We start from the raw sequence: 16,472 nt of genomic DNA, 5'->3' as shown, positions 1-16,472 counted from the left end.
AAACAAAACATTTGGGCCACATTTAGTTGTGTTTACTAACTTCTACTCAAATCTCCATGTGCCTCTTGTGTGTTTTTAAAGCAAATATTCATTTTAATTCAGTGGTTGAGAACAATGTCCTCACATAGTTCAAAATAAAGGTTTATAAATAATTGTGATGTTTAATAACATACATTACTGGATATTGTGTTCAGTTGAGTCAAGAATTTAAATTCTAATAACTTAAAACAATAACTATTTTAACTTGACATTTTGAGTGAAAGTTTTCTTGCATAATATGAAGTAAAGTGATTAAAATCACAACAGGAAGTCATAACAACTCACAGTTCAAGATCAACGTTAGGGTTTCTTGTTGAATCGACTTGATAAATTTTAATTTTTGAGTTTTGAGTTAACTTTACTTTACAAATGTTTTACAGTGTAGTTTTTACAGCACTGCAAGATCCATTATGCTAAACCAAACACTCCAATCATTCCCAGCACAACAGCAAATAAATAAAGAGTGTAAATGAAGGAAGGAGGACAGAGGACTAACAATGGAAGGGTGGTCTCGCCTGTGGATTTGGCCAGTGGAAGGTCAAGAGTTCAAGGTGGGAAAGAGGCTTTCCAATATGACACAGATAAGAGGCAGCTATTTAAGGCAGACATGAGAAGTAAACTTATTTAAGTGAAGAACTCAGATAAAACGATCCACCATGATGCTCTTAGTTATTCTCAATCTTCTCCAGAAGGTTCTTGGACTTGCAGGTGTAGGTGAGTGAATTGTTCATGTATTTATACACCAATTATTGTTCAGACGGTTAACATGCAGTGAAGAGTTTATATCGTACCAGCCGTGTTTCAGTCATTTCTTCTGCTGCAAAACTAAATTACATGGTTTCTCTAGTCTTAAGGTATATTATCTCCTATAGTCTTAGATGCACAACCTTTTTAAAGTGGCCAGTGCATGAATGTTTGTTATATGTGGATTTGAAACCAGACATTTACATGCACTTTATAAACTCGTTATTTTTCTCTGATGTGATCAACTTTGTACATAATTTAGTGATATATTGATTCATTGATTTAACATCCTTACTGATCACTTGTGATATTTATTTGATATTTCTATATAATACTCTTTTCTCATGATGCCATCTGTTTTCTGAAGTCCATCAGTTATGCAGCAAAACACCAACACAACATGGTGCCACCCACATTTTATTTCACTGTTAAGATTCTGATCTTGCAACCCACTTCCTTTACGCAATTTGTAACAGCCATTATAGCCAAATACGTTTAGTTTGGTTTCATCAAACCTCATGACTTGCCTCCAAAATTGAGCACTTTGTGAAACTTTGTGAATGTAAAGTAGTAGAACAATCTCTCTCATATCTTCCTGATAAATAGAAACAGTTTTAGTACTGACTGGTTTAAAGCAGGAAAATTATTGATTTATTGTAAGACAATGAGGGGAAAAAATATTTTATGCAGGTTATGCATTCTTTTAATTGTGTTTTTTTTTTTTTACAAAGTAACCATCTCAGTATTTCTGATGATGATACATTTTCCAGTCCTTTTTTTTTGAGTGAAATAAACCCAGAGATTATCGTCCACATAACAGGCAAACATTTATTCCAGGAATACCAGAACTGAAGTAAATGGTTTTAATACAGAGGCTGTAAAATCATAGCAATCATCAGCTTTATTAATAACTAGACTTAAATTAAAATAAGGCACAAATACATAAATAAGGCAAAAATAAACACTGCTCAGACTCATCCAAACTCAGTTGTTCAGGCCCCATCTGGAAGATTTAACGCTCACATTAGCATCCGTCCTCATGAGTCAGCGCTCAGCCGTTTCTGTGCAGCTGGAACTGGAGAGCTTCGGGTCAGTCGTATGTCTCCACCAGAGGAAAAAATTGCTGTTAATGTTGGGGGTATTTTTATTGCCCGGTGCAAAAGATGAAGTGTCTGATGCAGCTTTTAGTTTACGCACTCATCCCATAAAAGGTTGTTTTTATGTTTACTCCTTCTGAAAGGAACAAACACCTCAGAATTCACTTTTTCTATCAGAAACTAAAAAATATTAATAGACGAACTTTGCATTGTAGTTAAAGTAATTTGAATTAAATCCACACATTACAAAATGTAACTGTAACCTTTGTGACCCTTTCATACCTTTTTACATGATGGGCCAACATAAAGTATCACGGAGCTGCTAAGTTGGGTGCTAAAGGGATAAATTGTTTTCAATTTTTAAATTGCAGATAAAAATCTGAAGAGTGCTAGCCGTGTGTATTCTGTTACTGTTTATTTATTTAGACAATAAGAGGAGAGATGGATGGTGCCAGGTTACAGGGAAAAAAAATGCTAATTACCGCCTAATTACACACAGATGAATGTTTGAAAGACTTTATTTCTGTTAATTATGATGTTTATCCACTTACAGGTTATAAAAACACATTTCAAATTAAACTATTACGTCACACCAATAAAAAACAGAAGTTTGGGCATAATGAAAATCATATTTAGTACCTTTTTGAAGATTGTCCATTTTCAAAAGCTACTTTAAATCTGACAAATTAGACTAATCAGAACTTACAGCTCCCCTAATTTATTGAATACTGTAAATACTTAAGATAAAAATGAGTGAGCAGATTGTGGGTGAAGTGTTACCAGCTCACCTGTTTCCTGCCTCCATCTTGTCTCTGAGGATGTTGAGCAGATCAACCTCCTGCTGTTTCTCCGGTCCATCTACAAACTCATTAACAGTCTCACACAATCCCCTTCATTACCCACGCTTGTCATGTCTTTTTTGTTTTGCATCTGCCTCTTAATTACTGTGCTGAGAGGACATGGAGTGGAGAGAAACTATTGACTATTCTTCTACATTTTGTTTACAGCTTCCACTTTTTTTTTCAGCTGAACAACTGAAAACGGACAGAAGTTTCAGAATAAAGAGTTCTGTGTTGACAGCTCATTGGCTTTTACCTCAGTCACACCTGACCCCGTGTTTCCATTTATCTTGGTTGGATCCAAATGAGCAGGACAGATCGTTTAGAGGGAGTTATAATGTTTGCTAATGGCAAAGCAGAGACTCTAAAACCTGCTCTAAACTACAGGTGTATGCCAATGAATTTAAATAAAACAGAGTAGAAAGGAACAGAATTTATTTCAGTATTTCAATTAAACAGTGAAACTCAGATACGGTCATAGTTACGTACAAAGTGACCAATAAAGAATTTATTAAACATTCATTACTTGTTGCTTGTGCACAGGATTTTTTTCTTCCACTCCACTTTCCATAAAAGCCACTTTCAGTGACAGTTTAGTAGACAATTGTTGAGTTAGAGGTCTTCCCCATAATTGTGTAGGTAGTGATCTCAATCAAAACTGTTTTTATTATTTTTATGCAACATTTTGATTTTCTTAATGCAGTTTTTCTGGTTTTTATTCACTGCAAGCAATAATCATCTAAATTAGTAAAAATAAACTTTTGAAACTCATCATGCTGTCTATAATGAATATATATATAATACATGAGTTTCACATTTTAAATTGACTTCCTGAAGTACATGAAAAAATATATTCACATCTATTAAGATTCGGGTGTAATTAATGGAGAGAACATCAAAGCTAAGAGTCTCATCTAGTTTCACATTAACCTAAATTAAAGTGACATATTTTCTCACTAATACAGATTTGATTTCCAAAATGTCGGTCTCCATCCAACTGTAATGGAGCTGGATTAAAGTACGGCTGTGGCCTCCAGAACTCACAGCACTGGAAAATAACCTGTGGAAAGTGTTAGAGAGCCAAGCTGAGGGAAGGATCATAAGAATCAGCCAAGAGTGAAAGCTAATGGCTGTAAGGAATGGGCAGCATGAGTCTGTTTTTGAGTTTCTGGGAGTCAAATTCTGCCTCTCTGATGGAAGGTGGTGAAAAATGAGCCTGAGCCTTCAGAAGCCCTGACTGGACTCAAACCGAGTAGGATGCTCTGCACAATGTTAATGCAGAAATCTCAAGGACAAAAAACTCAAAACTCAGAGAAACTCAGAGAGTAAAACTGACCAGACTGAAATGTCACCATCTCAGAACAATTTAGTGCAACTAAATGTACTGAACATGTTTTGCATAGCCCAAACAAAACATCCTAACCTGTTCTGGGAAGCGTAATAGGTCATCTTTGATATCTTATCTTGAGGGACATGTTGCTCTAAACCAGGGGTTCCCAAAGTCGGTCCTCGAGGGCCGGCATCCAAGCACGTTTTAGTTCTTTCCCTGGTTTAACGCACCTGGATCAAATGATGGCTCATTAGAAGGCCTAAGAAGAACATTGACTTGTGGAAAAGATTGTTGGTACTTCCAGGGAGAGAACTAAAACTTGCAGGATGCCTGCCTTCGAGGACCGACTTTGGGCACCCTTGCTCTAGACAGTAATATTTCAGACTGTAATAAAGTCTTTCAAAGTTTCTGCTCACACTTGATATGTTTCTGATGTTGCACACCCTCTCTTCTCAGCTCTTGACCCCTGCTCTGCCTACATCAGCTTGAACGAACCTTGGAGGAACTCGGACTTCCACGTCAACCGGTCGTCCAGTGTGCCCCTGTGTGACAGCCACATGTCTGGGGAGTGGTACCGCTTCACTGGCATGGCCGGGGACGCGATGCCTACCTTCTGTATCTCTGAGAACCACTGCGGGACCCACGCCCCCGTCTGGCTCAATGGCACCCACCCACAGCTCCATGAGGGGATTGTGACGCTGCCAGTCTGCGCCAGCTTCAAGGACAACTGCTGCCAGTGGAACGCCAGCATTGATGTGAAGGCCTGTCCTGGAGGATACTTTGTCTACCGCCTTCCCAGGCCTTCTGTCTGCTTCCACGTTTACTGTGGCCGTAAGAGAACATCTCAGATGTTGTTCAGATTCCTTACAGCTACAATGTAACTTTTACAAAAAGATGTTTTTTTTTTACATATTTCTTAAAACTGTCCTGACAGTATATGAGATGGATAATCTGGATAAAATTAAGTTTCTCCACTTCCTCCCTGAGCTACTATTGCCATCTCAAGAAATGTGTCGCTCCTGGTTACAAACAAGAGCTAGGAGAAGGGCTTAGCACGGTCAATCATGCTTGTGTATACGCTGCTCAAAGTGATAATTGTGCAGAAACATCTTACAGTTACAGGAAAACTGTTTATCTGCTGTCATCATTAGTCATGCTAACTAGCTTGAGCTTTCATGGTAGATTAGCTGTCTGAAGGAGCTGGAGCATAGCGGTGAGCTATGAGGAGAGAGTGTGAGCAGTGCTACACAAGCTTGATTGACAGCGCTAAGACCTTTCTCCTGGCTCTGATTGGTTGGTTCTGTAGTTAGGACTGAGACTACTGGGTGGGATAAGGCACAGGAGTTTGATTTTTTTCACAAATGATCTGTCTCATACTTTCATAACAGAGTGACAGTTTTAACAAATATGTAAATAACTTTTTTTTCTGCTTGTTTAGGAGGCATTTTCATTTTTGGCTGATGCTATTTTTGTGTGTTTTGTGCAGATTTCTATGATATCTGTGATGAGGTGGACTGCAAAGGTCCCAGATGTCCAGAGCCTGAGTGCCGCTGTGCGCCGGGAACTGTCCTGGGACCAGACGGGCAGACGTGCTTGGGTGAGACAGGCGGGGAGGGAGGAAGAGATAAACTGTGCAGAAGGCAGAGATAAACCAGAGGACACTGAAAACAGATGAGCAGGAAATGTTTGAGGAAAAACAATAACAAGTCAATCAATCATATTGAATTCTGGTTGAGCTTCCACTTGTTGTGACAAACCCCCTCTATGTTTTTGAACGAGCTGCTTGTTTCTCTGTGTTGACTATACTTAACGGTCATGTCAAGTGGTCAATTTCTCTCTTCACTGAAAAAGTAGAATAAATAGAATAAGATACATGAGAAAAACAAAAGCTGGTTTTAAAAAACGTTGGTGAGTCTTTTTTAATGCATCATTCCTGAAAAAAAGAAACTTCTACTTTTATTCATTTTTAAACTGCTGCCGAAACATTTTAGTTGGTTTTATTTTACTTTCATCCCTCAACAGAAAAGTATAAGTATTACGTTATGAACTGAAGTTATGGTCAGATGTTCAAAGGCACTCATCATACAAATGAATAGCATATTGATTTTGAGCTTTTAATGTTTCATTAAAACAGTTTTTTCCCCCACAAAGTAATAACAAAGTAACAACTTTCATTATTCTTAAAAACAGACATTTTTGTGAAAGTTTGAAACCACAGGGAGTTTTCTGTAATACACAAGCAATCTAAGATTAAACAGGCTAATTTACTTACACCCCTAAAGTCAATTAGCAAGTTGGATTATGATGAGGTGTTATTGACATGTTTTCATGCATTTTCCCTGCAAAACCTCTGCTTATTGTCTAAGTTAAAGTGGGTTCACTGCTGTTTCTAGAATATGATTGGCTTGAGATCATAAATTATAATTTTTGAATATCTTAAGCAAGCTGAGATGAAACTACTGGAATAACCCAAGACAATCCTGCAAAGGTAAAACTATTTAAAACAGCTCAACTAATATTGATAAGAAAATTTGCCGAATGTTGAGCCAAAATTATGCCAGAACCTTAGCTACAAAATTAGTTGTGTATGTACTTATTTCACATAATATTTACTTCAAAACCAATTCAAACTTATGCACCTAAAAAAAAACTGAAGTATATTATAAAATCATTTCATCCTGAAAAAATAATTGTTTAAATGCATGAAGATTTTTGTTTCATGCCTCTTTCATAACGTTTATTTTTACCACCAAAAAATGCTGCATTTATACAGCTAGTTTTCATGCCACAAATGTTTTTATTTGCTTTTTATCCATATTAGCAGTGAGTGCTCACACCTTGACAGCATTATAATACAAGGAAACACATACCTTCTATTTTCTTACATCCTGTTCCTGTTGTTTTCATTTAGCATAGTAAAAGGACTGCAAGGACAACGTGCTAATAGTAAAAGGGAAGTAACGGGTCTTTAACAATTTTTTATCTGCATCACCAGAAATGCAAATCAAAGATTTACATTTTTAAAAGTGCTAAAACTTTGCTAAGAGTAACCCAAAATAACAATGTTTAAAAAGTATTTACATTTTCTATTTCTCTTGGTTGTTCTCAGTAAATAACTGGGATTAAAAGCTATGCCAATCCAGTCCGTTTACATAATAAAAACTGACAACTTTTCAGACGCATCCATTTAAAAGTTTGAATAAGGTCAGAGTCTATTAAAAATGATGAATGAGTGTAATGTCCTCTGATGTCATGCAGAAGGTTTATGCATCTGTCCAATGTGTGGGAGCCCATAAACCTACAAACTGCCATTATCTCATCAGTCACTCATAAACCCAATCAGGCTTTCTGGAAATGACTTTCTCCATCCTCACACCGTCCACTCTCTCCTGCACTCCCACATTACTCTTCACTCTTATTTCATCCGTCATTATTTCTTCACCGGGCTCCTCTCAGCATTATAAGTTCCATTTTAAAGCCCATCAATCATCATCTATGAAAAATGAAAATGTATTGCCTGGAGGTGATAAACTCCACCCATCTGCGGCTCGGTGGATTAAAACAAGACTCATCTGATGATAGTATCTGACTGTAGGCTCTGTGTCTCCTGTGTTCAGATGTAAATGAGTGTGATAAAGAGAATGGCGGCTGTGCCGAGGCGTGTGTGAACACCAAGGGTTCGTGGCGTTGTGAGTGTGGACGAGGACGCGTGCTGGATGAGGACGGACGCAACTGTAGAGGTATATGACTCTCCAAACTGAGATAATGAAACAGGAACCAGCTTTGCATTCTCACTACTTTCCTTGCTCCTTGTCCTCTGTAGAGATTGCAGGTTGTCACGTCAACAACGGCGGATGCAGCCACGTCTGCTCCCAGATGCGAAACTCCTATCAGTGCAGCTGTCCCCGAGGGCTGGAGCTGGGAGAAGATAAAAGCACATGCCAGGGTGGGTGCCTGTGTGTGAAGCAGGTAGATGTTTTAGATAAAGAGTAGACACATGCTTTTATTTATCTCCAGGGGTCTAACAGATAAAAAGCATTTCCAACGGCAATAACAGTAACATTCAATCTGTAATCGTATTTATAATAACTCGTCTTTAACAACTTTACCATTTTAAAGAAAATATTACAACAGCCACATTGAGCTTTTTGTTTCTGGGCATTTTATTTATTATCACATATGATATTGCTTTCCAGAACTTACAAGGTGCTTTCCTGTGACTTACCAGATAATTTATGGGAAAGTCCCACATTTTGTGCCACTTCATATTACTGTTCAGTTCATAAAAATACCTAATAAGTTTCAGGAAAGTATCCAATAAGTCCTATGAATACTGTAAAGTATTGAATGTCACGTCATAATACAGTCCAGCATGTGAAAGTACTGAGTAAGTTCCAGAAAGTTGACCAGTAAGTTCTCCAAAATGTAAAAAAAAATACATGGAAAGTTTCAGGTAAATGACCAAGAAAGTTGAAAGGTTGAACCATTTAGACTCTGGGAAAATAATTCTTTGAGTACATGAAAAACGTTTGATAAGTTTATGGAAATAACTTACATTGAAAGCTCCAGGAAAGTAACTGGTAAGAAAAGTGGGTAAAGTACCCAAAGAATACTCAAGTAGAAATATTTTACAGTGATTTCATCAGAAAAAATATAAAATTCTGTGAGATTCTGGTCATTTGAGGCCTAACTTGACAACAATACTATACAAATATCTAATTACAAAGTAAAAGAAATAAGGAGACAAGTAATTTGTATAATATTAAACTCATGTGGTATTTATAGTATATAAATCTAAACGGTGTAAAGTACTTCCAGTGACAATATGTAGTGTTTACTGTACATGTACTTGACCTCCAAATAGCACAGCAGGTTCAGCAGATAGAAAATAACACCAGAACAAAGCTTGTATATGAACAAGAGGTCTCACTGTGACATAAACTGTAGGTGTGTCGGTATTTGATGCAAGGTGAGCTAAAATATCTCTGTTCTTCTTACAGTGAAGTTATACTCACAGGAGTTTTACTCAAATAAGTGTAGCAATACTTCAAGATAATATTAATCAAGTAAAAGTAAGAGTAAATTGTTGTAAAACCTCTCCTGGAAGTATTATTTTCCAAAATGTTACTCAAGTAAATGTGACTAGTTACTATCAACCTCTGACGGTAAGTTCCAGAGAAGTAACAATAAATTGCAGAACACTTCTAGGAAAGTATCTGGTGAGATCTGGGACGTCAGTCAGTAAGTTTCAGGTACGTTTGAGCAAAGTACCTGGTATGTTCAAGAAGAGTGCCTGCTACGTTTCAGGTAAGTTTCAGAAATTACACAAGGAAAGTTCCAGAAAACTATTTCTTAGTTTTGGGAAAGTATAGGCTATATTGTGTGTATATTTGCATGATTTTATGTCATTGTGGGCATCAGTGAGAGAATACGATTCCTCTCATTCTCACCCAGTGCCAGTCCGGTGTGATCCCAGCTCGATTACGGTGTCAGTTCCTAAAGACCTTGTTGGAGGTCTGGAGCTTTCACTGACAAACTCTTCCTGCCAAGGAGTCTCCAATGGCACCCACATCAACCTGAGCTTCAGCCTCAAAACCTGTGGTACAGTGGTGAAGGTCAGCTGCTTTGCTTTACACTCTGAGAGTAAACTGAGTCGAAAGGTGAAAGGTGAAGGCTAAAAAATGTTTCCTCCCAGGTGACAGAAAACAAGATAGTTGGGACCAACCTGGTGACGGGCCTGCCCAAGAGCATCCCCGGCAGCAGCAGGGACTTAATAGTCCGAACCGGCAAGTTATTGCTCCCGGTGACATGTGAGTTCCCCAGGGAGTACCAGGTGTCGGACGGGTACCAGGCAACTCTGCAGGGCTCGGCCTTGGAGCTGGAGAGCCACAGCGAGGGCGTCTTTGGGTTTAACTTGGAGCTGTTCAAGAACGCAGAGTTCTCTGAGCCCTACCGCAGCCCGCCGCAGCTCCACCTCCACGACTCGCTTTTCTTTGGGGTGGAGCCGAAGGAGAGAGTGGAGGGCCTCTCGGTCCTGGTGGAGAGCTGTTTCGCTACTCCAGGACCCAAAGCCAACCAGGCCCTGAAGTATTACCTCATCAAAGATGGGTGAATATTCGATCTATTTATTATTTATTTAGCCTGAAACAGCTAAAGACTTAAACTATGCTTTTCATCCGTATTTATTGTTCTGTTGTACATGATTTTTTCCAAAACAATGACTTCACAGAAAAAAAAAATCTTCATATTCTATATTTATTATTTCACAAGGTTTACTTAACAAGAAACCAAATTTATGTTATTTAACTTGAATTAGTCTTTCCTCAGACAGTAACTTAAATGCAGATCAAAACTAAAGTTGTTTTAATATTATTGCAAGAAAAGAACAAAGAAAAAAATACATCTCAAAAATTAAATTTTGTAACCCTTCTTAATCAAAAAATTCATTTTGAGAGTAATTTATATTGTTTAAGCAACATTTCAAACTACATTAATTCAGTTCACTATTTTTTCAGAGTTTATTTTCTTCAAATTATTTTTTCAGATTTTATATATTTTACTTATTCAGATTTAAATTTTACAAAAATGAAAAAAAAGAAAAGATTATTTGAAAAAAAAAAGAAAAATAATTTGAAAAATAAAATCTGTAAAAAAAAGGAAATAGAAAATCAGCTGTTCATGGAGGAGAACACTCTGAAAACAGCTGATTTGGGTTCTGATCAGATTTACATTTAATCTTGCAAGAGTCACAGAATCGGCTGTAGCTTCACCAAGACCTCACTGGATGCCTGACAGCTGCAGGACAAAAAAAATCCAAACTTCTTCAAAGCAATGTCATCCTCCACAGACTGGCGATTGTAGAGTGAAAACATAAAAGCTGGAGTTAGAAAAATTTAAAGTCCTATCACTTTTACGTTTCAGTGTGAATTTTCCCTTTGCTGCTGTACTGGCACCAGCAGGGCAGCTGCATAATTCAATTAGATTTATGGTTACTTAAAATGAAAATAATGTATTGGCACCCTTCCTATGTGCAAAAAGTCTAAAAAATATATAGTTGTTTGTGTGTTTTTGGAGCATCATCATCTTACATTGAGTTTACAGTTGGAGAAATGCAGCAAAGAGCATCTTGGAATTAACAAGTCTCAGTAACAAAGCGTTTTTTGTCTCACCATTATAAATTTAAATGTTTATTGTTTCCTAAACTCTAATGGGAATGTAATTGGATCTGTGTGTTTGGGTCATCTGAGAAAAAGATTGAGATTTTTAGCAACAAACACGTCTGTGTGGGTTTGGAGTGAAACATAAATATGTGTAAAAGTACCACATGAGGGAGGATTCTGGAGGCTTTTTTTCCTTCCAAATGCAGTATCTTAAATTATTATAAAAATCTAGTGGCGTCAACCAGAAAGTTAAAAATGGGCTGTAGTTGGGTTCTTCAACGGGATAATAAAACATGCCATAAATGTACAGTCACAGAAGATGCTAACCAGATTCTGTTAGGATCTTGGGTTGTTTTGACTTGCATTGGGGGTTTGATTTATTCCTAAAATATTCCATTTATTTCAAGACAAAAAGTAGTCCATAAAAAAAATTAAATAAAAATTCTAGTTTCATTGTTATTCTGTCTTTCTATGATTAGCTCATCCTTGTGTCTGTTTTAACTTTCTTCAGTCTGTCTTAGTGATTCTAGTTTACCATATTTTGTTCTTTTGTCTGATAATGTGGTTTTATTAGGTTCATTATGTTTAGTCATTCTTTAGTGCTAGATTTATTTTCTAGTTCCTCTGTTGCGTACTCTCGCTCTGCCCCTGTGCCATTTTCTCTCTCTCTCTCTCCCCTCGCACCTGCAACCCGTTAGTAATCAGCCTGGTTCATTGTTCCAACATTCACACTCCCAGTATTTATTAATTTCTCTCTCATTCGTTTTCACTTGATCCTCTGGTTATTTTCCACGTTTCATTCAGCAAATTCTTTGTTTATTTGCTATCTGTGGGTTTCTCTAGATTAGAACAGCTGATGCTGACTAACTGCCTTTAAAAACCCATATGGATGAGCAGGTGCTGTGGCCAAACATCCACTGCTTTTCTGACTCTGTTTTTCTCACTCAGATGCATCTCAGATGAAACGGTGACACAGTATTCATCACAGGACCAGCTCTCCAAGCATTACCACGTCCCCGTTTTCAAGTTCATTGGCAAGGACAGCCAAGTAAGTAAAACTAGCATGCTGGGAGCCAGCATGAATGTGTGAATTGCTCTGTACTGTAGAAACAGACTGCAATGAATTACCGGTATAAGATGCCATTTGCCTCAAAAACAATATGGCTTCCTGTTTCTGCAGCAAGTGTTCCTCCACTGTCGGGTGTTGGTGTGTGGGTCAGGAGACACCCGCTGCACCCAGCGCTGCCGTGGACGTGCACGACGGGAGATTTGGATTAGAAACGATCAGCAAAAGCAAACATTGAACAAAGGACCTATTTACATCATACCTTAGACGAGTGTCTCTAAAACAACCAGTAGCAAATATGCCAACACATAAATTACTCTTGCAAATGAGGTGACCCTTTCAGTTTATTTGGTAGTTAAAGCACCAAATAGATGCAGACATACAGTCCATTGCACTGTCCCTTTATAGTCCTACACACATAAATAGACATACACACAGAATACACATATTCTTCCGAGCTTCAGCGTCTCACAGCTGCATTACTGACATTATAATGATTGACATTCAGATTACAAACCTGATGGCTGGGCCCACAGCACAGCAGATGTTTATCAGGATGCCATTGTAAGGACATTTTCTCTGGATTGATTGCAGCTTCGAGACTCAGACTAGTTTAAATTTCATACCATCATTAACTTGGAAAACAACACACGGCCCTTCCACTGATGCATTTTGACTCATTGCTGAGCTTAATCAAAGCGCTGGGAGCATGTCAGATATTATGCACATGGTTCATTACTCTGGAAGCTAACCTATAGCTAATGTTGTCATTTAACTTCAAATTAGATAGAAAGTAAAAAATAACTTAAACTATGTGGTGTAGTAGGCATTCGACTTGTTATTGAAGATGTGTGAGAAATTTTAGACGGCAGCACACACACTGCCGCTTGCACTCCAGTTATTATCTTGAAATTTCAATCAAGAGAAAATTAATCCGACCAAAATATTCTTCTCATCTTCATATCAGGTGTTTTGTTTGGAGTCATCAAGTAATTTATGGTAATGGAGTCATAGAAGACCAAATTTGACCTACAATGAGGAGGTAAATATGCATAAGCAATTAATTCAGACGCTAAAGGCCATCTTCAGACTCACAATATCTGTTTGGACCCTGTATTAATAAATCTTCTGAATCACTGAATTCCCCATTTACATCTTTTTAATTTCCTCATTTCTGAATCTTAAAGGGATAGTTCAGATTTTTCCATGTTTCTGTTATAAGCAGTTAATATCTTGCCTGCTTAACTCTCCTTGCTGCCTGTGAAAGTCTGGACAGCTTTATATCTCACTGATAGAAGCATTTTTAGTTTAAATTGTTCAGCTAAAATAATAGCCCCATAGCTAGCTAGCCGTTATCATTCCATAGCTCTGAGGATTTATGAAACCTTTCAAAAACGGGAACTATTAAGAGTTTCACCAAATAGCAATAGCTTTGGAGACTGAAATTGTTTTATGAGATAAATTTTTCTGTTTTGGTCTTTGCCGTTTTCAGGCTAGCTGTTAGCTTCATCTAATCTGAATTTATGCAAAATGAAGACACCTAAAGCTATTAACTGCTCATAGCCTTGAACTCCACTTCATATATTCTGAACTATTTCTTTAAGAGGACTCTCTTGAGAAGTGTCTTCTCTTGTTGTAATATGTGGAAATGTCCATGACTCTGTTATCTTTGAAATATACAGAGGAGTGGGCCACAGTGTTCTGTGTTACAGTTCATCTCTCTCTTCTCCCTCGCAAATACACGATGCCCTCTGGCTGTTCATGTAAGGTCTGCAGCCCAGAGTCCACACTGTGTTGTAGAGGGCATCTGCCATTGATTCACAAGCTGATGGAAGAAAAATACATGAATGATTTTTGTAATTCCTTCCTGTTTATTAAAATAACCAGGTTATTTTAATAAACAAAACCAAAGTTTTGCAAAAATCTCACCTTGCACTTTGGACACAAATCCCAGACTCTTCTTCAGGTCAGAGCAGATGTCATGGAGGCACGAGCGAAACTTGGCATCACAGTCGTACTTGTTCACAGCGCAAGTGTCGTAGCACACATCCAGCTGGTTGCAGCACCTTGTCATAGCAGGGATTCCCACGTCAAGCTGGTGTAAAAGAGAGCAATATGTCAACGTGGTTCACCAATTCACAGGGTATTGTTGTGGCTACCAGAGGTCGCGCTAGAGTTTTTCGTTGACTAATGGTGTCCAAAAAATCCTGTCATATTTATTTTTGCCCCTCAATTTTTAAAATGGTTACATTTCATTTTCATTCTGCTTAATGTTCAATAAACTGAACAGATAATCCACGTTGTGTCATCATCAAGATGAATACATTTAACTTTTTCTCTGACAAAGTTTTGAAATAGGGTAACATTTCACTTATTGAAGTGATCAGAAGTCGGCAAAGTTTCTGAGAAGTTTCTGAATGTTACCTAATCCTGTAAGCATGAGAATAATTTTTGAGACTCAGAAATGTCCACACTTTTTCTAGAAAATTTCTGAGATAATCTAAAAAATTTAGCTGTTTCTCTCCAATTTTGGTCTTTACTCTTCCTATTCTTTATATATATATATATATATATATATATATATATATATAAAATGGCTGTAATTTGCTGTCATATTGATTTAAATAAAATAAGTGTCTCTAATTTCTCAAAATGACGAAAGGCCATGAGATTTTTCTGTTCCTTTCATCAAAAACAACAACAACCCTGTTGTAGATGGAAAATACTCGGATAATTGTTGGCGCTGATGGTGCTATGAGCAGGCCACCTACAGCAGCATTCACCTGGAAGCCCACGAGAGACGAGCTGCAGCCGTTGGGTTCTTGATGCTTGTAGCCGGGCCGAGGAAGTGGGAGTGCTCCTGTGGAAGAATAAGAATGAACACAGCTGTTCTGTGAAGGTCCCAGACGTTTGTTACAGATCTCTGTCAGGTGTCATGCAACATATGTTTGAGAACATCTGCAGCTGATCTTGTGTAGAGATGATTCATGAAGACTTCAGAGGTTTGTTAGACAACATTAGTAATCAAACACACATCCCAATCACAGAGCTACTGTAAATCTCTGCTGTCAGATGTGATGCAACTTCTGTGCACTGATTGCATAACAGAAAGGACCCACGCCGTCAACAAATCCGTTTTAATTCAGGACAAAACATGTTGACTATGTATAATCAAAATAAACCATAAGGACAGTTTTTGGGGATTCCTTAAATCTGCTGTGCTTTTTCTGAACACTTTTTGTTATCAGCAACACCTCTGACAGCACCAAAGCTAAAATGTAGTGAAAGTGCAAGATTGATCTTTACCATATCGGCAGCGGTACTGACAGACACCGTTGTGTCCCCCGACCAGCTCCACCAGGGAGTCGAAGTATCCGTGCACCGTCTGGAAACTGTCCCTGATGGAGTTGAGGCTCCAACTGCTTGCTTCTTCTTGTGCCAGTGGTTTATTGGAGGCCTTATTTGTCTGGACTGGCCTGATCTCATTGACCTCCTCTTCAGGTGGAGGTTGGTCCTGAGTAACTGCTTTCTTTGCAAACCCTTCCATAGTGGCAGAGTCTCCATCCGGCTTATCCTTGTCCGTTTCTGGCTCTTTGTCTTGGACTTCAGGTAGGTCTACTCCTGAGTTATCTGCTCCAAATATTTTGTCATCAAAAGCATAATCTAGAGGCACATCTTGAGCAACAACAGCAGCAACTTCCCCATCCTCCAAGGCTTCAGTCTGGAAGTACCCCAAGGTGGCACACATTCCTGTAGACACACAGAGGAGGAACAGGGCCGCAGTCCGAAGCAACATGTTCGTCAGCTGGCTACAGTCCGAGCAGTCTTCAGTCAGGTTTCAAAAGAAGGAAGAGCTCAGACAGTGAGGGACATCCCAAAGCTTAGTTCTCACTGACTCTGTTAGCCTGAGTGCAGACTTTGACCTTTGATAAGGTTCTTGTCGACAGCAAGGCACTCTGTCATATCAGGGGTAAAAGTCCGAGCATATCAGCACATAGAAAGGTTGCTTAAATTCAGCTAATTCTCTCATTTTTAGTCATTCTTAAACACGTCTTTGATCACGTTTACCACAGTTTTTAGTCACGACGTGTTAAGTAGATTTTTACCATTCGAGTCACATGGAAACTAGAGGAAAATGCTCTTTGTATTTCTTTTAAAACCCCCCACACCCTCCCGTGACCTTTCTCAAGACATCAC

The 16,472-nt window shown here is 38.2% G+C and overlaps 2 protein-coding genes across 3 annotated transcripts; one reads left to right on the top strand and one right to left on the bottom strand.

Annotated features, from left to right (window-relative positions):
* Positions 1-549: 549 nt before the first annotated feature.
* On the top strand, positions 550-13,416 carry oit3 (oncoprotein induced transcript 3). The gene is made up of 9 exons (XM_028006095.1): positions 550-753; positions 4,506-4,880; positions 5,536-5,646; positions 7,667-7,789; positions 7,873-7,995; positions 9,504-9,664; positions 9,745-10,157; positions 12,158-12,257; positions 12,390-13,416. Exons 1-9 carry the CDS (start codon positions 696-698, stop codon positions 12,540-12,542), a joined length of 1,617 nt encoding a protein of 538 aa, XP_027861896.1. The 5' UTR covers positions 550-695; the 3' UTR covers positions 12,543-13,416.
* Positions 12,602-16,197, bottom strand: pla2g12b (phospholipase A2, group XIIB). 2 transcript variants are annotated; one of them, XM_028006114.1, is made up of 4 exons: positions 15,582-16,197; positions 15,047-15,135; positions 14,205-14,370; positions 12,602-14,100 (listed from the first exon to the last, which is right to left on the bottom strand). In XM_028006114.1, exons 1-4 carry the CDS (start codon positions 16,069-16,071, stop codon positions 13,982-13,984), a joined length of 864 nt encoding a protein of 287 aa, XP_027861915.1. In that variant the 5' UTR covers positions 16,072-16,197; the 3' UTR covers positions 12,602-13,981. The 2 variants fall into 2 exon arrangements, with proteins under 2 accessions (XP_027861915.1, XP_027861916.1); XM_028006115.1 differs by having other exon boundaries at positions 15,059-15,135; positions 15,582-16,196.
* Between the last annotated feature and the right edge of the window lie 275 nt (positions 16,198-16,472).

The sequence above is a fragment of the Xiphophorus couchianus genome, chromosome 22 (assembly GCF_001444195.1).
Source record: "Xiphophorus couchianus chromosome 22, X_couchianus-1.0, whole genome shotgun sequence".
NCBI classification, from domain to species: domain Eukaryota; kingdom Metazoa; phylum Chordata; class Actinopteri; order Cyprinodontiformes; family Poeciliidae; genus Xiphophorus; species Xiphophorus couchianus.
Note: the sequence above shows the minus strand (reverse complement) of the source record. Positions and strands in the feature narration are given on the sequence as shown.

Excerpts from the sequence above, each read along its gene's own strand:
- oit3 (XM_028006095.1), top strand. The coding sequence starts at position 696 with ATGATGCTCTTAGTTATTCTCAATCTTCTCCAGAAGGTTCTTGGACTT. Across the intron at positions 754-4,505 it reads TCTTGGACTTGCAGGTGTAG|CTCTTGACCCCTGCTCTGCC; the intron begins GTGAGTGAATTG and ends CTCTCTTCTCAG. Across the intron at positions 5,647-7,666 it reads AGACGGGCAGACGTGCTTGG|ATGTAAATGAGTGTGATAAA; the intron begins GTGAGACAGGCG and ends TCCTGTGTTCAG.
- pla2g12b (XM_028006114.1), bottom strand. The coding sequence starts at position 16,071 with ATGTTGCTTCGGACTGCGGCCCTGTTCCTCCTCTGTGTGTCTACAGGA. Across the intron at positions 14,371-15,046 it reads GCTTCCAGGTGAATGCTGCT|CTTGACGTGGGAATCCCTGC; the intron begins GTAGGTGGCCTG and ends CTTTTACACCAG. Across the intron at positions 14,101-14,204 it reads ATTTGTGTCCAAAGTGCAAG|CTTGTGAATCAATGGCAGAT; the intron begins GTGAGATTTTTG and ends TTCTTCCATCAG.